Raw genomic sequence first — 23902 nt, 5'->3', positions numbered from 1 at the left:
GTCTGATTTTTTGGAAACTGATTGGACAAGTCCCTGCAGGGCTTTTTGTTTTTTTTTTGTTTTTTTGTGCAGTTCTGGTTTACCATTACCTCCTTCCCAGGGCTGAGAAAAATTGGCTGGCCCAAAGTCACCCAGCCTGCCTTGTGTCTAAGGAGGGACTAGAACTCCCAATCTCCTGGTTTCTAGCCTGATGCTTAAGTATTACACCAAACAGGCACAGCAAAAGATTGTAAGCAGAGCTAAATCTCAAGTCACCTCTGAGCTCCTTTATGTGGAACCTGGCAAGGAATTGACACTGTGCTGTTTTACACACAAGGCACATGTACTTCTACTGCTCTGCAGCTCTTCCTTAGATGCTGATTTATGGGAGAACAATAAACACACCTGCATGCATGTGAAGACCATTTTCAATAGTTGTAATTTTAGCCATGCTCTTAAAAGAGCAGGGACGTATTAGGTCATCAAGAACAAAATGTGTGTGTTTGTTTCTTTATTAACCATTCCTCCCCCCCTCACTGAGCAACTGCAGTGGAGAGCTAGTGTGGAGTTATCAAGGAGAAAGTAGGTCAGCAAACCCACCTCCAATCAATGGAATGGTTATTTCTCATTTCTGAATGACATATCTGGATCCAATCCATTAAGTTTTGATCGTCTAATGGAACATTTTAAATCAGCTGTAAATAATTATACATTCCCTCCATCAATATCTTTTTTTTTTTTTTTAGATTAGGCTTGGAGTATTTCAGCATGGAAGTATATTCTACACCCCCTAGATAGGACAAGGACAATCAGAACTAAGGTCAACGGATCTCCAACAAGTTTGGATTGTGGATAAGTGCGGGCTGATGCAATGAAATTAAAGCAACATGTATTATCAGGGATTGTACGGAAAAGTTGCAGATGTTGCTTCTTAAAAGCACCATGCAAAGTAGAATTTTTGCATCTCATTTGCTTAGGTGCCTGGTGACTTCAGCAACCTAATATATTGGCTCCATAACTCACTCAATGCAGCTTGAAAACTAGCCACCTTTTGCAAATCAATTGTGCTTAGAGAAGAAATTGTTGTTTTAATCATTCAGTCGCATCCGACTCTTGGGGACTGTAGTAAGTTAGCACCCTCCCAACTCCTAAAAAAATGAAATATTTTAGGATATATTAAAACGGAAGAATATTATATTCCCCTTAAATGGAGAAACCTGCTCTTGGAAACAGAAAGCAGACTCCAAGTCTTTCTTAATAGCTCCTAGCAGATATTTTGTGCCCATTGAGAAAGATTGGGCCAGCCTATCTACAAAACAAAAGACCCCTAGCTCCAGGATGGTGGGATTAAGGGTTAATCAGAACATAATAGGATTAACCCTCTACCATCTAGCAGCAGTGTTTACCACATTGCACAGTCTCCTGGGGACATTGCATCACCCTCCAGGCTTCAACCAAACTTAGCTCAGACAACCTACAAAGTACTATGCCCCTGTCATGCCCCTGTCGGAATCTGATTTGGAGGGGGAGGTTGAACAGCTGACAGGGAGTGGGAGTGTGGCTCCGTTGGCTGTGGAAGAAACTAGGTAAGGGCAAAGTCCAGCTGGGCAGACCAGGGAAGAGGTAGAGCAAGGGAGAGGGAATTCAGAGTAATACCCAAGCCCACCCCCTCTTCATCCTAGGGCACACAGGGAGGAATGGAGAAGGGAGCAATGTGAGTTGCGTGGCTTACGGGGGAGGAAAGGGCCCTGATTCCCTTCATTAGCTGCAGCTGGGAACACAGTGTTTAAAAAGGGAAGCTGCGCACGGCAAGCTGTTGGGAGCAAATTGTGAATTTATCTGGTATCGTCGTGGCTTATCTGTGTTCCTGGCATCTTCCCAACTGTGTGAGTTTTGCCATGCTTTCAAGTCTGAAAGTCCTTCTCCTGCCCTGTCAAGTTAATTACTGCAGCTTGGTTTGTTTGGATTTTTAGTTACAGTCTGTATGTACCTTGCTTTGGACTGAATTTTCTCCAGTTAAAGGCTGTTCCTGGGAGAGTTTTTCTCCAGCCGAAGGTAACCTGGACATTGGGGGCAAAGTTGGAGATAATAAAGGGACTCTTCTTGCTTATTTGACTGTGTTGCCTTTGTGTCATGTCCTGGGTCATCACAGACCCCTACAACAGCTAATAGAACACATGTTCTTGCACAGGAACAGGAAGTTCAAGTGCAAAGCCCAAGAGAAGGTATAAAAACCCCTCACTCTCAACTCCAGGTGATCAGCTGCCCAGAATCATCCATGTGGTTCTGCTTCATCATTAAACCATCTTTCCAATCAGCCTCCATGTTTCCAGTGTCTTTCTCCAAGCTTGGAACTGAACCAGATGGATATTTCTTCCAACAGGACTTTGTAGACAAGTGCTCTCCATGCCATTCCATCAAGCACAGCTTCTTTCAGTTGTTGGATGTCCATCATTGTATCAGTTTTGATGGTGTCAAGCCAGTGTGATCTTTGCTTGCCCCTTCTTCTTGTTCCACTAACCATTCCTAGCCTCATCGACTTCTCCAATGAATCTGCACGCATCTGCACGCATGAATCTGCACGCATGACATAGCCAAAGTAAATCAAATGTAGTCTTGTGATTTTTGGCTTCTGGTGATATGCCTGGTTTTATATGATTTAGCACCTCTCTATTGGTTGCTCTGGCTGTCTATGGTACATGCAATTATTTACAACAGCACTATAGTTCAAAGGTATCCATTCTTCTTTGATAAGCTGTTCTTAGTGTCCAGAGAGACTAACTCAATAACTCAACATGACTCAGAGAAGATATTAGAAATGCAAAATGGGTGTTTTTAAGTGAAGATTATCAGTAAGGAAAGGAACAGGATGCACATGCTAAATATGATTTCAGTTATGCTGTATTGTAAGAAGCTCACTGCAGGCATTAAAAAGTAGCAAAATTATGTGCCAATGGTGCCATTATTTCTCCTTTTATGCAGTGTGTCTGTGGCATCATTTCCAAAGAGACATCCCTTCATGTATAAAGTTGAAAAGCTCTTTGTAAATTTGCTGGTTTCTGTGTGATTGCATATTTTGACCTCTGTTTTACAACTCTATCTGCAGCCTTCTAATTTCCCTGAAAGTAGGTTAGCAGCAATTCTGTGCACCTTTGGCATATAGCCATGTTGGCACCTCACCATGGAAAATGTCTTCGGACAATGCTGACTCCCTTGGCCAAGAAGTAGAATAGGATAGAATATCAGAGTTGGAAGGGACCTTGGAGATCTTCTAGTCCAAGCCCCTCCTCAGGCAGGAAACCACTTCAGACAAATGGTTTGTCATGCCCCTGGTGGAGACTGACTCTGAGGGAGAGGAGAAACAGCTGACAGAGAGTGGAAGTGTGGCTCTGGAAGTTGTGGAGGAGGCTGGGGAAGGGCAGAGGCCAACTGGGCAGTCAGACCCAGGCCCATCCCCTATCCATCCTAGGGCATGCAGGGAGGAGAGGATAAGGGAGAGACGTGGTCTACTCAGGAGGAGAGGGCCTTGATCCTCTTCATGGGCTGCAGCTGTGACAACTGAATAAGAGGACGGACATGCATACGGGCGAACGCTGGAAACAAAGCACGGAAATATCTCTAGTTTATGGTTCCTCTCTGAGTTTGTCGTCCTTCATAGTGTGTGTTCTGTTATCTGTGAATGTCCTCCAGCCCTTATCTTGCCTGGTTTGTGTTGTTCTTTCCCTCCTTCTTGTAACTGCTTGTGTGGGAGTTTTTCATCTTTGTTTTTTGTCTTCCGTCAAGGATATTTGGAGCTTGGAAGCAAAGTGAAGGAATAAAAGGAGCTTCACCGGGTTTTTGTGACTGTGTTTATTTTGTATCCCCACTCTGGGTCATCACATGGTTCTCCAATCTCTTCTTAAAAACTTCCAGTGTTGGAACATTCACAACTTCTGGAGGCAAATTGTTCCACTGATGAATTGTTCTCACTGTTAGGAAATTCCTCCTTAGTTCTAGGTTGCTTCTCTCCTTGATTAGTTTCTGCCCATTGCTTCTTGTCCTGCCCTCAGGTGCTTTGGAGAATAGCTTGATCCTCCTCTTCTTTGTGGCAGCCCCTCAAATACTGGAACACTGCTATCATGTCACCCCTAGTCCTTCTTTTCATCAAACTAGACAATTCCAGCAACCATTCTTTATATGTTTTAGCCTCCAGTCCCCTAATCATCTTTCTTGCTCTTCTCTGCACTCTTTCTAGAGTCTCGACATCTTTTTTTCATCGTTGTGACCAAAACTAGATACAGTAATCCAAGTATGGCATTATAAAATGATTGTTTTGTGCTTCCATTTCGTAGTCTTCAATTACAATTACATTGCATATAATCTCGTATTTTCAATCAAAAATTCAATACCTTAGTGTCATTATTAATCAATCATTTGACTATACTTTTATTCATTCATGTTTTACAAGATAATCATAATTTACTTAGTTTGTTTTATAACAGTTCATATTACCATCCCAAATCTATCCTAAGATCATTTTGTAGATATAACAAGAAAGAAGTACATCTTTATATATTTATAATATATATTTATATAATATAATATAATATTTATATATTTATTATTTTCTAAAAGTCTACATATTTTATTGCTGTATTTTATTGTCTAACCATTGATAGAATAAATCCCAAATTTTGTAAAATTGTTTATCCTCTTGTCTCAAAGACAAGCTCCAACAAAGCCAAAGATCCAAATAGCTATTGCAAAAAAAAAAAAAAAAAAGATAAAATGAAATAAAATAAAGCTGGAGAGGAGGGATAGCACAACTTAGAAAAAGTAAAAAGAGCACACTGCACTTTGTTTAATTATCCAAGGCTCTTATTATAACTCTCTTCTCCAAAAACTTATCACCTTTCCCTCCCCTAAGTTTCAACACCAGACTACAGCTGTTGATAGAAACCCAGAAGAGCACCTGCAATAATACTCTCCCATGCTCTTCCCTCTATCTTATCAAATAGCAATGTCCTTGAAAAAAAGTCTCAGTACTTTCTTTCTCAGCTTTGTCTGGTCACAGGAGAAATAGAATATTTCCAAGCCTCTAGTTGGCAGTGTTACAAAGTTTCTTTGCTTTCACTTTCCCCTTCCTTTTCCAAGCAGAATATAATAAGAATTAATAATAATAGAAAAAGAAAAATATATTTTAAAAAAAAGAAATAACTAAAAGGGAGTCTCTAGCCTAAAATGTTACAAAATCAAAAAGGAGAAAAAATAGATGGAAAAGAAAAAACCAGTCCAGTTTCAAAATACAAGATCATGTATAGAAAATCCAACAATGAGAAAAAAAACATTACTTTGACATTCCTGTTTAAAATTGCCGCTTAATCACTTCTGTCAAAACTTTTACAGATTCTTTCTTTTCCTTAGGGTGTCCTTTCAGATCTTAGAATAAAGAAAAAGTTCTCACCAAACTGGCACACTCTCTCTTTCGTTTCGGAGCTGTCCCAACTTCAGCAGCTTTAGTGGCTGCCTCTTTGCCGCTGGCAAAAAGAGCTTCTCCTGGATCTACCAGGGACTTTGCGGTATCCCTGGGATTGACAGGATGTGCTCTTCACTTTCACCGTCTCTTCGGGATGGTTTAGATCCGATAGGACCATCCAGGAGCAAAGATATCGGCAGCGATCTCAGACCTCCAAGATCGCATGCCGTATCGTCACGACGCCAACTCCGCCCTCCTGTGAACTATCCTTAAATATCACATTTCGATTCTTACTATGTTACAGAGCACCTGATTATGACATCGAACATGTAAACAAGCTAAATACACTACTAACATAGGCAGCATCCTGCCCACATGCTTTTATCTTTCTTGGTGACTTCAATCTACCTCATATTGACTGGACCCTAAATGAATGTACAACTGAAATCATACACACAACCTTCTACAATGCTACTACAAATCTGGGACTGGAACAACTAGTAACCAACAACACTAGACTAAACAACTGCCTCGATCTAATCTTCTGCAATAGTTTGAATTTAATTTACGGAATACAAACTAAAGAACCCTTTTCCAGCAGTGACCACAATATGATTGCCTTTTGTCTCAACATACGCCCACACAAAAATCATCACAATGACGTAATCCCCAATTATAACTTCAAAAAAGGCAACTATGATCTTATAGACAACGATCTCTCATCCCTTGATTGGCAATCTCTATTCACTAGATGCAATACTGTTGAAGACCATTACAACATAGTTTTACTTGAAGTCAAAAGTGTCATCAAACTATATGTACCAACAACAACTCCCAAAACAAAAAAAAGATTACCCATAACAATGAGGAAACTTCAATCCAAAAAGAGATCACTCTGGCGGAAAAACAAATCTGGTCACGTTGCCAATTTCAAAAGCCGATACAAAAATTTATGCCATCAGATAAAGACTGAATGCACCAATTATCACATTAAACAAGAGGAAAACCTTCTATTCACCAATTCCACCCGTGCTTTTTACAATTTTGTAAACAACAAACTAAAAGACTCAAGGTCCATCCCACCCCTGATGGGACCTAATGGTAAAGATTGCAATGACAACACCATTAAAGCCAACATCTTTAACACATTTTTTGGCTCAGTATTTGTAAACAGCAATGGATCATGCCCAGTATTTCCTAGCCGAACCACAGACAACTACAATGATCTAATACATATTGATTTTACAGAAGACAATGTTGAAAAAGCACTACGCAATCTAAAACCATCTCTATCTGTTGGACCGGATAAAATATGTGCCTACTTCTTAAAAAAGCTATCCACTGCCATAGCCGAACCTCTGAGCATAATCTTTGAAAAATCTTTCAGGACCAACTCCTTGCCTAACTTATGGTCACAAGCCACAGTCATCCCCATCTTCAAAAAGGGAGACCCCAGCCTAGTTGAAAATTACAGACCAATCTCTTTATGCTGCATCACCTGTAAAGTCATGGAATCAATTATTAACCAACCCATTATCCTCCACTTAGAGACAAACAACCTACTCTCCAATAAACAATTTGGTTTCAGGAAAAAACTATCCTGTAATCTGCAACTCTTACACTGCAAAAACATATGGACTACACAACTCGATCAGGGCAAAGCAATAGACGCAGTCTACATAGACTTCTGTAAAGCCTTTGATTCAGTGGTACACGACAAACTACTCCTAAAAATAAAATCCTATGGTATCTCTGGACACCTACATAACTGGATAGAAGCATTCCTGTCAAACAGACAACAAATGGTCAAAATTGGGAGTGTCCTATCAAATTCTGTACCTGTCAACAGTGGTGTCCCCCAAGGCAGTGTTCTAGGACCAACTCTCTTCATACTCTACATAAATGACCTCTGTGATCATATTAAGAGCAACTGCATTCTTTTCACTGATGATGTAAAGCTGTTCAATACCACAGACAATACTGCTACCCTTCAAAAAGATCTTGACTATGTATCAGAATGGTCAAACAAATGGCAACTTCAAATCTCAACAAATAAATGCTCTGTCTTACATATTGGCAAAAAAATCAGAAGATAAAATACAAGCTGAATAGTCAAGATCTTGTTGATGGTCCAAGCTCTGTAAAGGACCTTGGAATACTCATCTCAAATGATCTAAGTGCTAGATCCCACTGCAACTACTTAGCCAAAAAGGCATTAAGAGTTGTTAACCTAATCCTACGTAGCTTTTTATCTGGTAATATCACACTACTAACTAGAGCATACAAAACATTTGCTAGACCAATACTCGAATACAGCTCATCAGTCTGGAACCCACATTACATATCTGATATTAGCACAGTTGAGAAAGTCCAGAAATATTTCACAAGAAGAGTTCTCCACTCCTCTACTCGTTGCAGAATACCTTATGCCACCAGACTTGAAATTCTAGACCTAGAAAACCTTGAATTACGCCGTCTTCGGTCCGATCTAAATATAGTATATAAAATCATGCATTGCAATGTCCTACCTGTCAATGAATACTTCAGCTTCAACCATAACAACACAAGAGCACACAATAGATACAAACTCAAGGCTAACCGCACCAAACCTGATTGCAGGAAATACGACTTCAGCAACAGAGTAGTCAATGTCTGGAATACTCTACCTGACTCTGTAGTTTCTTCCCCAAACCCCAAACACTTTAACCTTAGACTGTCTACTATTGACCTCACCCTTTCCTAAGAGGTCTGTAGGGGGCGTGCATAAGTGCACCAACGTGCCTACCATCCCTTTCCTATTGTTTCTTTTATTTTTCTTATATGTACCCATTTCATGAATTCATAACTATGTATATACTTACATCTATTATCTTGTAAGCAATCAACAAATAAAATAAATAAATAAAAAGTGCAGAGAAGAGCAACGAGAAGGATTAGGGGGCTGGAGGCAAAACCATACGATGAATGGTTGCAAGTACATAGCATGGCTACTCTAATTAAAGAGAAGGACCAGGGGAGACAGGATAGCAGTCTTCCAATATTTAAGGGGCTGCCACAGAGAGGAGGGGGTCAAGCTATTTTTCCAAAGCACCTGAAGGCCAGACAAGGAATAATGGATGGAAACTGATCAAGGAGAGATTCAACCTGGAAATGAGGAGAAATTTTCTGACGGTGAGAACAATCAACCAATGGTAAAGAAGTTACTTTCAGAAGTTGTAAGAGCTTTATCACTGGAAGCTTTCAAGAAGAGACTGGACTCCCATCTATCAGAAATGGTATAGGGTTGGACTCCCATCTATCAGAAATGTTTGGGCAGGGGGTTGGACTAGATGACCTACAAGGTACCTTCCAACTCTGTTAATCTGTATCTAAAGTATCCTTCACAACCACAACTTAACCCATAGTCTAACAATTCTCTTATGAAGCTCCAGATTCATCCGTTGGTGAAGCCTCCTATCAGCAACCAGAGCAGGAATGTTGATTAAAAAAATGTTCCAGGTGATCAGCTGAGTGTATTCTTCTTTGAGGTGGAAGGAAAAGAGCTGTGAGGAAGACAGGGCAGTCAATGATGTCTCACATGGCTCCAATTTCTTTGAGTCATTTTTGGCTTTTTAATCATTAACTCAAAATGCCGGGAGTCCACTGCTAATAATTTTGTTTTGCTTCTGCCTTTACGAGTGAGTCTTAAATGAGATGGATATGACAATATGCGACTCGATGAGATTTCTGTTTCCATACTTCAGTTCTTTCTCTTGCTTGCTTATAAAATATGACTGACATACATTCTTAACTCAGATATAAGCATATCTCCCTTGTTATTTGTTTTGAAATGGTGGAAAGACTGAGGGTGGAAGAAAACAGGATTCTGGGTTTATTTGCATCTCTCTGAGGCTGGAAGTCAGCAGAATGAACCGATGGCTGAATTGCTCCCTATCTGGGTGTTTGAGCACAGACCTAATTGTTAACTGGCTTTGGGTATCATGTCCTGAATTTTAACTTTTCCATACGCTTTGAAAATTCTGAGCCATGAAAAATTAATTAGAATATTTTAGTTTGCCACCTCAGCATGCTTTTCAAGAGAAGCCTCTCTGAAACCGCCTCCACGGTTTTGCATCCAAAAGTTTCTGGCAAATCAGTGGATTTGGATGGCTTTTTCCCTTGGCCTAACTTCTAAAATAAGTATTATTATTATTTTTAATCCAGCAAACATAACTGAGTTATTTCAATAAAGTGCAACTTCCCAGAAAAAAAGTCTGAAAATTCTGTCAGTTTTCCCTGTGTTATTATGGTGCCCTATAAAACCTGGAAGCTGGGAGCAACAGTCTTCAGAACTGCTGAATGGAGATCTTCAGATCTAAGCAGCTTTTAATATTTTTACCTTTTGTCATGGTTTTAGAAATGGGATTTGAAGCCAAGCTAAATGAAGAATTAAACCCAGTTTGGCCTAGTGGTGAAAATGGTGGCCAAGGAACCAGGAGACTGAGAGTTCTAGTCTTGCCTTAGGCATGAAAGCCGGCTGGGCAAGTCAGGGCCAATCACCAGGAGACTGTGAGTTCTAGTCTTGCCTTAGGCATGAAAGCTGGCTAGGTGAGTCAAGGCCAATCACCAGGAGACTGTGAATTTTAGTTCCACGTTAGGCATGAAAGCTGGCTGGGTATTTAAAGCAACTGTGTTTCTTTCAAATTTGTGCAGCTGCTTTAATGAGTCACTGACAAGTGCTCTATTTTGGGGGTAAGTAAATCTAAAGCATTGCAGAGCACTAAACAATTAAGACTAGGCTGATTCTTGTCTAAGGGGAAATGTTACTGAGATACCTTACCCGCTTCAAAGACACTTCCCTTTGTTAATGAAAGCCATTTAGTTAGCCATTACATCCTTGCTAGTTTCCTTGAACAAACATTTACTTTTTTTTATCTAGCAAAAGCAAATCTTTAGTTACGTGTTAAGTGTGTTAACAGCTCCCTTACTTCCGTAAGAATCGCCCTACAAGAGACAAGAGAGGACATGCCAATGTAGACTGAGCAGCGTCAATGGATAGCATTGTTCCACAGATCCTCCATTTTAATTAAAATAGAACTTAATTCAAATAAACAGACAACTGCTGTTGGAAGTCCAGTTTTGAGGGGAATCCTCATGGATTCCTTCTGTCTTTCTCAAGAGTTGTGATGATCTGAGCATGTCAGAGTTTGAGAGAGAGTTTATTGAGAGTTTTGCAGCGATAATTCAGTGCCAGAAAAATAAACACAGATGGCTGATGCTTCATTTAACATCTTTATAAACATAATAAGATTTTACAAACCAGTTGTAGATTTCTCCAACATGGAGCAAACTCAAACAGAAACATGTTGCAAGTTCAGAGCAGAGCTCCAGTCTTCAGCAAGCAAGCAAGTTAGTTTCATCTTCAATAGACAGACTCAGAGCTTCAACATAGCTGCAGAGTTGCAGAGCTTAATATAGAACCACTGCTAGGGTACTTTTAGTTTCGGTTTCCAGCCTAGGCTACTTCTAGTTTCAGTTTCCAAACTATCCTCATTGGCTGACTTAGTTGCTATGCCTATTCATTGGCTGACCTTCTTACAAAGCTCTATTCCAGTTCATGAATATACTCTGACAGAGTTGGGGCGACTGGATGGAGCTGAGCATTTATAACAGAAATAACAGAGTTGGAAGGGACCTTGGAGGTCTTCTAGTCCAACCCCCTGCTTAGGCAGGAAACCCTATAGCATTTCAGACAAATGGTTAGCCTTGGGTAGAAATGAGAAAAGGGTGAATTGGTAGACATATTGCTACCATAGAGGTATACAGGTAGTCCTTGAGTTACAACATTCATTTAGTGACTAAAGTTACAACGGCATTGAAAAAATGTGACTTATGAGTGTTTTTCAGAGTTACAATCACATGATCAAAATTCAGAGGTTTGGCAATCTTTGTTGGAAGTGGGGGCAGGTCACATGATCCCCTTTTGCGACCTCATAAGCAAAGCCAGTATTAGAATAACAACTGGAAGACTAACTTATCAACTGCAGCAATTCCCTTAACAACAGGGGGTAAGAAAAGTCATAGAATGGGGCAAAATGGGCTGAACAAATGTCTGACTTAACCCCAGAAATGTGGGTGTCAATTTCGGGCTTGACAGTAGAGCTAAATTGTGGTCGTAAGTCAAGGACTACCTGTATTGGAATTTCTGGCAGACATACTTGGGATGTACTTAACAACCAGACTCGAAGTTCCAATGATCAATCCCCCTTCCCTCCATCACATCTGCACTCCAGGTAGTCACCCACTGGGCTACATTTACAGCATCCTAAGCATCAGCGTTGGAAGCCATATTTATTTGGAAGCTTTGAGGCTGCAACATTGAGTGCCTGGGAATTTGGGAGGGGAGATTTCATAGAGAGTAGAAGATTAGACTCAACAACATTCCTTTCTCAGAGAGTCAAGGACATGTTACCCTGCACCTGGAGAGGAGTGTCTGGAGGAAAGGTCTTCAAACTTAGCAAGTTTAAGACTTGTGGATTTCAACTCCCAGAATTCCTGAGCTAACATGACTGGAGGAAGAATTCTGGGAGTCGAAGTCCACAAGTCTTAAAGCTGTCGAGTTTGATGACCTCTGGTCTAGAGGAATGTTTCCAGTTGGGATGAAGATTTGATTGGACCATGTGATGGACTGGTGGGTGCAGGGGGGTGGATCTTTGACTTTCTATTGGGAAGGGAAACACCGGAACTCTCAGATTCAGGTTTTCCCAGATGTGCCAATATGACAACTTTAATAAAATGGAACTTTGAGAAAAGGCTCGCTTTGGAGTTTATTGGTTTGGAGTTTGTTAGTTGGAATGCTGACACATTTCCTGCAAAATCATGCTCATAGTAAACCACTTAATGATTGTGGATTCACTTAGCCATCAGGGCGATTTGCTAAATGACCACTGCAAAATAGGTCATTACAGCCATCACACGTTGCAGCCATGATGCGGCAGCTTTCATTATGGTCATAACTTGCCTGGAGATTATGGACTTGATCCAGTGACATCAATTGGTATTGAATAAACACCTGAGAAAGGTGATGTTCTCTGACTCTGAAGAAGTGACTGCTGAGAACTGTGGAGAAAAGTAAAGTCTTACCCTTAGGCAAGAGAAACCAAAAATGCACATATAGACTGGGTGAAACCAGGCTCAATAGCAGTACCTGTGAGGGGAATCTTGGAGTCTTAGTGGACAACCAGCTAAATATGAGCCAACAGTGTGCAGCCACTGCCAAAAAAGCTAATGCAATCCTAAATTGCATTAACAGAGTCAAGATCAAGAGAGGTACTAATAGCACTCTATAAAGCCTTAGTAAGGCCACACCTAGAATACTGCATCCAGTTTTGGTCACCACACTATAAGATGTTGAGACTCAGAGTACAGAGAAGAACAACCAGGATGATTAGGGGACCGGAGACTAAAACATATGTAGAACGGTTACAGGAACTGGGCATGGCTAGTCTAGAGAAGAGAAGGATCAGGGGAAACACGATAGCATCTTCCAGTATTTGAGGGGTGCCAAATATTGGAGAGAGGAAGGGGTCAAGCTATTTTCCAAAGGACTTGAAGGCCAGACAAGGAATAATGGATGGAAACTGAACAAGGAGAGATTCAACCTGGAAATAAGGAGAAACTTTCTGACAGTGAGAACAATCAACCCATGGAACAGAAGTTGCCTTCGGAAGTTGTGGGGGCTTCATCATTGGAGGCTTTCAAGAAGAGACTGGACTGCCATCTGTCAGAAATGGAGTAGGGTCTCTTGCTTGGGTAGGGAGTTGGACTAGATGACCTACAAGGTCCCTTCCAACTCTGATTATCTGCATCTAACTTGCTTCTGATTTTAAAATCTGAAAGTGCAATTTCATTTCCTATCTCCCTCCCAGTGGCATCCCTGCCCAGCTGTTTTCACCAATCTGGGGGCCTGCAGATTCACTGGGCTTCTCATTACCTCTACCCAGCATGCTACAGCTTGCTTTGTGACACTGCCAAATTAAGCCGTCCAAGACAGCTTGCCTCATTATGCTTCACAGGGGTGCTAGCTCTGAGCCTTATTTGCAGAACAGCATTTTCACAGGAATTTTGAAGCAGAGAATGCCTGATGGTTAGTGGCTGTTGTACCTGTTTTGCATTCAGAGGGTCCCAGGCTCAAAATCCAGAACCCCCCCCCCCAAAAAAATCTGGAATGTTCCTGACCCCATAGAGCAGGAATCAGCAATCTAGTTCTGAAGCCTGCAACTTTTTCTGTCCCAAGGGGCAGATTTGCCACTCCCTAAAATAATGGGTAGGGAGAGATGTTTTTTAAAAAAACACAATCTACTTATGCAATGAAATATACTTAATATGATTTCTCTCCAGTTGTGTTTAGTAGGCCTATGCAAAGCTTCAAAAGTTTGCACACAACTTTGAAGATGTTTCTGACAAAAGTGTTGAAACTTTCCACCTCACACCCCGGAAAGTCAATTGGTTTCATTTGATGCCTCTTCTGGTTACAAGAATGATTTTAGGAGGAAAATAAAATTTGTGTAAGACTTTGTTGAGCCAACAGTGGCTTCCTTCTCCATACTAAATAATATGCTTTTCTCACATTAAAAATGATAGTCTGATTGCAACGTCTAGAAGCCTTTGGGAAGCTGCATCCAATCCTTCAAGGGGTCCTAGGCAGTAAATCTTTGATAGGTAGTTGAAAGGGACCTTAGAGGTTTTCTAGTCCAACCTCCTGTTCAGGCAGAAAACCCTATCACAATTTCAGACAAACGGTTGTCCAATCTCTTCTTAAAAATCTCCAGTGTTGGAGCACCTACAACTAACTTCTGGAGAAAAGTCGTTCCACTGATTAATTGTTCCCACTTCAAGAAAATTTCTCTTTAGTTCTATGTTGCTTCTCTCCTTGATTAGTTTCCAGCTTTTGCTTCTTGTCCTCAGGTGCTTTGGGCAATAGGCTGACCTCCTCCCCCCCACTTCTTAGATATTGGGGCTTAGATAGATAAAGGGACTTCCTGCATTCCTGATTGTTTTATGTTAAAGTGCTTTTTAGTTTTTGCAACTTCCCTATCATGCTTCAGGACACGGATTGGGCATTAGTAATCTAAATACAAGAGCAGCATACACAATTTTATCTGTCAAGTGGCAATGAATGACATTTGGGTTTGTATTCCTCCAAAGAATTAAGTTTTGAGACATTTCTCCAGTTTAAAACCAGACATTTGCAATGTTTGTTCCCTCCGCTCCATCAATCAGTATCTACTTTGGTAAATTAGATGGCTATGACAGGACAGGGCAGTTCTTTGCTGATTTAATTCTCTCACCATGGGAATTCTTTGTTATGCAACAATGGGTTATATATCCTTTTCTTCAAAGGAGGATTAAGAGCTCTGTCCTTACTGAGCTAGACCAGATTGGTTCAGATTCCTACTGATTTAAACCAGATTCCTTTTATAACCACTTAGTGTTATACAACACACATCGTTGTTTTTTTTAAAGGTATCTTTTATTCTTTTAAAGGAAGATGAAGAACAATGCTCAGATCTTGATTAGACTGTAATGATTAACCTCAGACAGGGACCTGCATTGACATTCTATTGCACGAAATATTTTTAATGAAAAGATGAGATCCAGATTTAGCCTCTTAATTTGTACTCCATGCCATTTACATGTTACTTCTTCAAAGAGCTTCAAACTTTTTACATTGCTTTAAACATAGAACTTGCAAGTTGCCACTACAGAAGTAGATTGGCTCGGACGCTTCTCTTTCTCGGTGCTAATTTTGGTAGGTTTTTTTTTATTATTTTCACACCAAAAGAAGATTCAAAATTGACATTCTCAGTCATGGTCCATATTGTATTTTACCACGTTGTCCCAAAGGTGCTTTTTCAAAGGGCAAGTGGACTTTGTTTTTCCTTGTAGTTGTTTTACTTCTCATCCAAGAAGCTTCTTCGGTTCTGATTGGATGGTGGAGGATGGAAGGATTTATATTTCTGAGTATATCCTCCACCATTCAGTCAAAACTGAAGAAGCTTCTTGGATGGAGAAGCAAAATGTTTTCAAAGAAAAAAAAACCTGGAAAGTCCAGTTGCCTTTTGAAAAAGCACCTTTGGGACAACCATGACCTGGATGACTGAGCATCTCCATAGACATTCATAGGCATCTCCATTGTCTGACATTCATAGGCATAACCATTTGTCTGAAGTGCTGTAGGGTTTCCTGCCTAAGCAGGGGGTTGGACTAGAAGACCTCCAAGGATTCTTCCAACTCTGTTTATTCTATTCTATTCTATTCTATTCTATTCTATTCTATTCTATTCTATTCTATTCTATTCTATTCTATTCTATTCTATTCTATTCTATTCTATTCTATTCTTTATTCCAATATTCTATTCTATTCTATTCTATTCTATTCTATTCTATTCTATTCTATTCTATTCTATTCTATTCTATTCTATTCTTATTCCAATATAATATTCTTTATTCCAATATTCTATTCTATTCTATTCTATTCCATTCCATTCCATTCTATTCTTTATTCCAATATTCTATTCTATTCTATTCTATTCTATTCTATTCTATTCTATTCTATTCTATTCTATTCTATTCTATTCTATTCTATTCTATTCCAGCACATTGTTACATGACTCCATTCACCTGGTGTTTTGGAAAGGCCCTTCCTTCTTCCTTAACTTTGAAAATGTTGAATTTCAGGGTTAATTATTTGGGTGGGTGTGTGTGTGAAGAAAACAAAATCGTAAAAGTTAGTTCTTCTTGCCCTCTGGTTTTACATGTCTGCTCCCTAGTTGGTTGCAAAAAGGGGTTATCCTCTAATTGAAAGTCATAAAACAAGACCTTGATGGCACAGCAAGAGTGACGCAAAGGAGAACGAGGAAAGGTTGCACCTCCCAGACTTGAACAACAGAAAGCAATAAAAGGAAATGAGAACTTAAACCCTGGAAAATTACTACAAATGGTGTGTTGAATCTGGAGCTTTTCTTTGGGTCTTTGGTTGGGTATTTTTCGAGGCAAGTGGATTAAAGGGAATGCAAGAAAGCAAAATTGAGGAGAAATGACCTCCTGCCCTTTCTTGGGAACATGCTTAAAGTTTAACTGGACTCTCGGCGTTGACCAGCAATCAGCAGAATAAGTCAGGACAAGAATGCCTATAGGGCCTTTTGTAGCTGACTGCAGACATGGATGTCTGTACTATTGGGTAGATAATGCATGTTTCCTGGGTTTTGCCCAATAATAAATTTTGGGTGCATTTTCTCTTGTGACTTTCAGAGACATGTTCAAAGTTGTTTCTGAAAGGTTAGAGTGAAGGATGGGAAGGAATGAAGGGCAGGGTAGAGTAAAACATGATCTGGTGTCTGCTCTGTTCTCATGTTTCTAACAGTAGACTCCAACGGGTGGAGGTCAAATAGATTTTTAACAGATTAAGAGTTGGAAGGGATCTTGTAAGTCATCTGCTCCAACCCCCACCACAAGCAGGAGACCCTACACCATTTCTGACAAATGGCAGTCCAATCTCTTCTTGAAAGCTTCCAGTGATGAAGCTCCCACAACTTCCGAGGGCAACTTCTGTTCCATTGGTTGATTGTTCTCACTGTCAGAAAGTTTCTCATTATTTCCAGGTTGAATCTCTCCTTGATCAGTTTCCATTCATTATTCCTTGTATGGCCTTCAAGTCCTTTGGAAAATAGCTTGACCCCTTCTTCTCTCCAATATTTGGCAGCCCCTCAAATACTGGAAGATGCTGTCACGTTTCCCCTGATCCTTCTCTTCCCTAGACTAGCCATGCCCAGTTCCTGCAACCGTTTGTTGTATGTTTTAGTCTCCAGTCCCCTAATCATCTTGGTTGTTCTTCTCTGCACTCTTTCTATAGTCTCAACATCTTTTTTTATAGTGTGGTGACCAAAACTGGATGCAGTACTCTAGGTGTGGTCTTACTAAGGCTTTACGGAGTGGTACAAAGGACAGTGAAAAATGATGAGGGATCAGCAGAGGTTTATAGAAGCTCCCTCTTCTCCCCCTGATTCTTAAGAAGTAAGCACATTTTGGAAGGCCATCTCATTTTTATCCAGGGTTGTAAAGGCTGAGCTTGTTCAGATTGAGGAATTTCTGTTGGAAAAGAAAGTCACACTACAGCATTTTCTAGAGTAGAATCCCCTCTTTGAAGGGAAACAACGGCTGGAGTTGATGTTAGGAAGAGGGAGAGGAGCAACATGGCTGCCAGTTGGCTGTGGTGCGATCTCCATAAGATGTCACTTTGCACATTTCACTACCTCGTTTCTGCAATTTTTTAAGAGAAAGAGCCGGGAGCTGGCTGGGGAATTCTGGGAATGGAAGTTCACCACGCTTAAAGTTGCCAAGGTTGGAGAACCCTACTCTAGAGATAATAAATGGAAGTTACTGTTCCTCTCCCCTCCCTCTCCTCCCTTCCTCCTTCCTTCCTTCCTTCCTTCCTTCCTTCCTTCCTTCCTTCCTTCCTTCCTTTCTTTCTTTCTTTCTTCCTTTCTCTTTCTTTCCTTTCCTCCCTCTCTCCCTTCCTTCCTTTTTACAAGGGTTCTGGCATAATACTTCAACATACCACTGTTTGTTGAATTTGCGGATGGTCTAATATCTATCCACGGCTGGATTCCCACATGTTAGGTAAAACCAAGTATTGTGTGAATTAAATCTAAGGGCATAGAGTGGTACAGGATCATCTCTGGCATGGCCTTTTAAATGGGAATCTCTGAAGCAGAAACTCTGAAGTTGTCCCCTCCTACACACCAGGAGTCTCCTTCCCTTCTCCCCATTGCCCACAGCCCATTGAGATAAAGTGGGCAGATTAGAGTTATAAGAGAGCAGCTGAGAACTGGGCTCTTGATGCAGGAAGGCCCTAATATGTACAGAGTCTTGGGAATGGGTGATCATTGTAAATGCAATTAACTCCATAAACAAACAAGGTGACCAACAATTCCCAGGCTGCCTTGCATCACATGCATACCATGTGGCCAATACCCTGAACTCGCCTCTGGGAATCCCGAGTTGTTATTTCACCGTGACCCCACTCAACAGGCTTAAGCATGCTACTTTTTCTCAATCTCACACCTGAAAAACTGAAGGAGGCAGATCTGATGGATGGGGTCTGCCTGAAAAATTGTATCCGGATAACACAAGTGAGAGCCAGTTTGGGATAGTGGTGAAGATACCGAGCAAGAAACAGGGAGATTAGTCCTGCCTTAGGAACGAAGCTAGTTGGGTGATCTTGGGCCGGTCCTTCTCTCTCAGCCAGAAGGAGGAGGAGGAGGAGGAGGAGGAGGAGGAGGAGGAGAGGAGGAGGAGGAGGAGGAGGAGGAGGAGGAGGAGGAGGAGGAGGAGAGAGGAGGTTGCCAGGATAAATCCCTGCAGTTTTCTTGGCAGGGTTTCAGAAGTGGTTTGTCCTTGTCGCTGCCTCCTCCTCCTCCTCCTCCTCCTCCTCCTCCTCCTCCTCCTCCTCCTCCTCCTCCTCCTCCTCCTCCTCCTCCTCCTCCTCCTCCTCCTCCTCCAGGATTTATCCTGGCAATCAACACTGACCAGGAGGCATCAAAAAAGGGGGAAAAAACAAGCCAGTGAAGAGTTTTGAATGAATTCTTGTTTTTATTAGAAATGTCACAGTGAAAGTACATGGATACCTGCCCTGTCTTTCACCTGTAGATTCATTTCTTCTGCAAAAAAAACAAGTTCTGGTAGTTGGTGTGTGGTTTATTTATTTATTTCACCCCTAATCCAATACCAATGAAAATTAAAACCCAGGCAAAATAGAAACATGGTCTGAATAGAAGCAGCCTAATTTGTCCTTGGTGTTGGGTGGGAAGATAAAAGGAATTCCTTCCCTGTATTGCCAAGGCAACAACACTTCTCACGTATTTCCCTCCTCGTGAGTTGAAGCACTCCAGGATTGTATGTCTTGGATGCTGTGGAACATGTGTCTGATTGCTGTGTTCAATTCTCACAACCAAGGTCTTGCGTAGAGCAGGAGCACATAAGGTGAATGTCTGTCTCCCCAGCCCCCCAAAAGCTGTTTCTTGTTCTGCGGCATAAATTATAGGACTGTGTGTGAGAAACAAAAGACCTTTGACTTTTATGTCCAGATAAGACAGTCCTAGGCTGCATAAACAGAAGGATGGAATCAAGATCACGTGACATGTTAATACCACTTTATAAGGCCTTGGTAAGGCCACACTTGGAATACTACATCCAGTTTTGGTCGCCACGGTGTAAAAACGATGTTGAGACTCTAGAAAGAGTGCAGAGAAGAGCAACGAAGATGATTAGGGGACTGGAGGCTAAAACATATAAAGAACGGTTGCTGGAACTGGGTATGTCTAGTTTGATGAAGAGATGGACTAGGGGGTGACATGATTAACAGATTAATAGAGTTGGAAGGGACCGTGTAGATCATCTAGTCCAACCCCACGCCCAAGCAGGAGACCCTACACCATTTCTGAACAGATGGCAGTCCAGTCTCTTCTTGAAAGCCTCAAATGATGAAGCTCCCACAACTTCCGAAGGCTTCTGTTCCATTGGTTGATTGTTCTCACTGTCAGAAAGTTTCTCCTTATTTCTAGGTTGAATCTCTCCTTGTTCAGTTTCCATCCTTTATTCCTTGTCTGACCTTCAGGTGTTTTAGAAAATAGGTTGACCCTCTTCTCTCTGTGGCAACCCCTCAAATATTGGAACACTGCTGTCATGTCTCCCCTGGTCTTTTTTTCATTAGACTAGACATACCCAGTTCCTGCAACCGTTCTTCATATGTTTTAGTCTCCAGTCCCCTAATCATCTTGGTTGCTCTTCTCCGCACTTTTTCTAGAGTGTTCCAATCTCTCAGGGGCTGCCCCAAAGAAGAGGGAGTCAAGTTATTCTCCAAAGCACCAGGGGGTAGGACAAGAAGCAATGGATGGAAACTAATCAAGGAGAAAAGCAACCTAGAACTAAGGAGAAATTTCCTTACAGTTAGAACAATTAATCAGTGGAACAACTTGCCTCCAGAAGTTGTGAATGCTCCAACACTGGAAGTTTTCAAGAAGAGACTGGACAACAATTTTTCTGAAATGGTATAGGCTTTCCTGCCTAAGCAGGGGGTTGGACTAGAAGACCTCCAAGGTCCCTTCCAACTCTGTTATTCTATTCTAAATTTCCAGAGGGCTTGCTGGGTGAATGTTCAGCCCCAAAGGAGCCAAGAGTCTTGAGTCATCTTAAAGAATAACACAAGTGTGATGCTGCATTTGTAAAAAAATGGCAGGAGATACTTGGTGCCCTCAACTTGGACAAGAGACCTTCAGTTCTGCTTTCATGCCATAGTGGCAATGCTATGTTTTGCACTTTCAAAGCCCATGGTTGTTTTTTCCAGTCGGGAGATATTCCAAACCTTCCCCATATGTCTCTAAAGTAGAGCCACGACAGCATTTGGGCTCAGCACCGGGTTGAGTCACAAAGCAGAACATTTGCAGAAAGCTCCAGCATGATGACAATGTCACCGAGCCCAGATTTATACATGTACATTCCTCTCTTGGCCCATTCCCCTTCATCCCGTGACATTTTACATCTCGAAATAGGTCATAATGTACCCCAGGTTAAATTTCTCTGTCATTTCTCATGCCGCGAGGGTTTTTCTGCAGAGTTAATTCATGCATTCACACACAAGTCACCTCTGCCAAATCTACATTGAGCAATCACAAAACGGAGTACTTATCAACTCGCTAGCAGTAACTGTGCTACTGTAAGAGCTTCTTGCAACTTTTATTAGTTCCAGCAATGAAAGTGGAGAAAATACATTGCTAGCTGCTTTCAAGGAGAGTCATGAGGTAGAATTTAAGCCATTAGTGTTACAGTACCTGCCCGAGTTAAGTACTACTTTGGAATGCTTCCTTAGGCTATTCCATAACTCCCTATTTAAGAGTCAACTGGAATCCTTTCCACATGGATAAGTTTGCTAAGAAGAAAAAAAACGATTACAAGAAATTGTAATAATTCTTCCCTTTCTTCCTTTAATCCAGAGTGATTGCTGGGAATGTTTAAATACTTCCAGAAACATTTCACACTGCACTGGGCCGAATGCAAGAGACGGAGGTCACGTCTGGTGTCAAAAGATGGAAGGTGTAACATAGAATTTGGGAATGTTGAAGAACAGTCAAGATTTGTTTGCTTGATCGACATCTGGACCACCATCCTGGACCTCAGGTGGAGGTATAAGATGACCATTTTTATTTCAGCTTTCTTGGGCAGCTGGTTCCTTTTTGGTCTTCTTTGGTATGCAGTGGCCTATATCCATCAAGATCTGCCAGAGTTCAGCCCTTCTATAAATCACACACCATGTGTAGACAACATCAATGGCTTGACCTCAGCTTTCCTCTTCTCCCTGGAGACCCAGGTCACTATTGGCTACGGGTTCAGGTGTGTTACGGAACAGTGTGCCACGGCCATTTTCCTTCTCATCTTTCAATCTATCCTAGGAGTTATCATCAACTCCTTCATGTGTGGGGCCATTTTGGCCAAAATCTCCAGACCCAAAAAGAGAGCGAAAACGATCACTTTCAGCAAAAACGCTGTGATTAGTAAACGAGGCGGGAAACTCTGTCTTCTCATCCGAGTGGCCAACCTCAGGAAAAGCCTGCTGATTGGAAGTCATATCTATGGCAAACTCTTGAAAACCACCATCACACCTGAAGGGGAGACCATCATCTTGGACCAAGTCAACATCCATTTCATGGTGGATGCGGGCAACGAGAACCTCTTCTTCATCTCCCCCTTGACGATATACCACGTCATCGATAAGCACAGTCCCTTCTTTCACATGTCAGCGGACACCCTCCTTCAACACGACTTTGAGCTGGTGGTGTTTCTGGATGGGACCGTAGAGTCCACCAGTGCAACCTGTCAAGTACGGACATCTTACATCGCTGAAGAAGTCCTCTGGGGTTACCGCTTTGCCCCCATCGTTTCGAAGACCAAAGAAGGGAAATACAGGGTGGACTTTCACAACTTCAGCAAAGTTGTAGAAGTGGAAACTCCACATTGTGCCTTTTGCCTCTACAACGAGAAGGACATGAAAGCCAAGGCCAAGATGGGATTCGACAACCCAGCTTTTGTGTCCCAGGAAGTTAGTGAATCCAGTGAGACAAAGATGTGACTTCATTGTCCTGTGGGAGTCAAGTGTGCATGCTTACTTTTTGATATGCACGGGATGTGCCAAGTATGCCGAATTATTTTCTGTTGTGGAAAAAATATGAACTCGTTTGTTTTGTTGATCATAGCAATCGTGATAACCAACCAGAAAAGACTACGAAGTAGTAATACCCCAAATATCATATAATGTGTTGATAGGTCGAAAGGCTTAGACTGTAATATTGGGTACCAAGAAAAAGATTCTATGTCTTGAGCGATGGGGAGAAAGTGGAAAAATGTATTGTGGGCTGGATAATAAGTGGATTTAAAATTAAATAATGATCATGACAGCACGACTGCGTAAATGTAAATGTTTTCTTATGCAGGGAACTATATTCGGGATGCAGTCACAGTGGGATCTTAGCCAGTTTTGAGTAATTTTTTAAAAATGGAAAGCAGACTTAGACTTGGTTAGTCCTTGGCTGTGAAATGACCAGAAAAGCTCTGGATTAGATTAGGAAGTTTAAAAAAAAAAAAAAAAACCAAAGAGGAAGGCAACAGCAAATTAATAAAACTATATGGCTTTCTCCTTGAAATCACCAAGAGAGATTCAAGTAAGATTCTATTTTATGATACAAACATATAGAATTTCAATTGCCCATGTTAAATAGGACGAAGACAAGGTTATGGGAAAGGGGAAACTAGGATTAAAATATGGTTTACTTGTATTTCTGGTAAAATGAGCTTAAAGGTTTTGGGTCCCTTTCAGTGAGACAAGTGACTCAACAATGAGGATTGTAAGACTGTTTGGCTCTGGTTCTCCTCCTCCTCCTCCTCCCCCTCCTCCTCCCCCCCCCCTTCAAATCAAGGCTGATTCCTAGCAAGTGTCTGGACTTGACTTGCCATTGCCTACTTCTTAGGGCAGGAGAGAGAGAGAGATAAAGAGAGGAGGGAGGGAGGGAGAAAGAAGGGGGAGGGAGGGAGAGAGAGAAAGAGATGAGAAAGGGGGAGAGAGAGAAGGGGAGGGAGGGAGGGAGAGAGAGAGATAAAGAGGAGGGAGGGGAGAGAGAGAGAGAGAAGGGGAGGGAGGAAAGGAGAGAGAGAGATAAAGAGAGGAGGGAGGTAGAGAGAAAGAAGGGGGAGGAGGGAGAGAGAGAGAGAAGAGAGGAGGAGAAGAGAGAGAGAGAGAGAAGGAGGGAGGGAGGGAGAAAGAAGGGGAGGGAGGGAGGGAGAGAGAAAGAGAGGGAGAGAGAGAGAGAGAGGAGGGAGGAGGGAGAGAGAGAGAGAAAGAGGAGGGGGGAGGAGAGAGAGAGAGGGAAGGGAGAGAGAG

The 23902-nt window shown here is 41.5% G+C and overlaps 1 protein-coding gene across 1 annotated transcript; it reads left to right on the top strand.

The window, feature by feature from the left end:
• Nucleotides 1-21468: 21468 nt before the first annotated feature.
• KCNJ1 (potassium inwardly rectifying channel subfamily J member 1) lies at nt 21469-22661 on the top strand. Its single transcript, XM_026693667.2, has one exon. It carries the CDS (start codon nt 21479-21481, stop codon nt 22595-22597), a length of 1119 nt encoding a protein of 372 aa, XP_026549452.1. The 5' UTR covers nt 21469-21478; the 3' UTR covers nt 22598-22661.
• Nucleotides 22662-23902: the final 1241 nt, after the last annotated feature.

The sequence above is a fragment of the Notechis scutatus genome, chromosome 7, assembly GCF_049901735.1.
Source record: "Notechis scutatus isolate UNSWTSFEM ecotype Mainland chromosome 7, rNotScu1.2, whole genome shotgun sequence".
NCBI lineage: Eukaryota > Metazoa > Chordata > Lepidosauria > Squamata > Elapidae > Notechis > Notechis scutatus.
Note: the sequence above shows the minus strand (reverse complement) of the source record. Positions and strands in the feature narration are given on the sequence as shown.

What these genes read in the sequence shown, in the direction of transcription:
- KCNJ1 (XM_026693667.2), top strand. Translation starts at nt 21,479, where the DNA reads ATGTTTAAATACTTCCAGAAACATTTCACACTGCACTGGGCCGAATGC.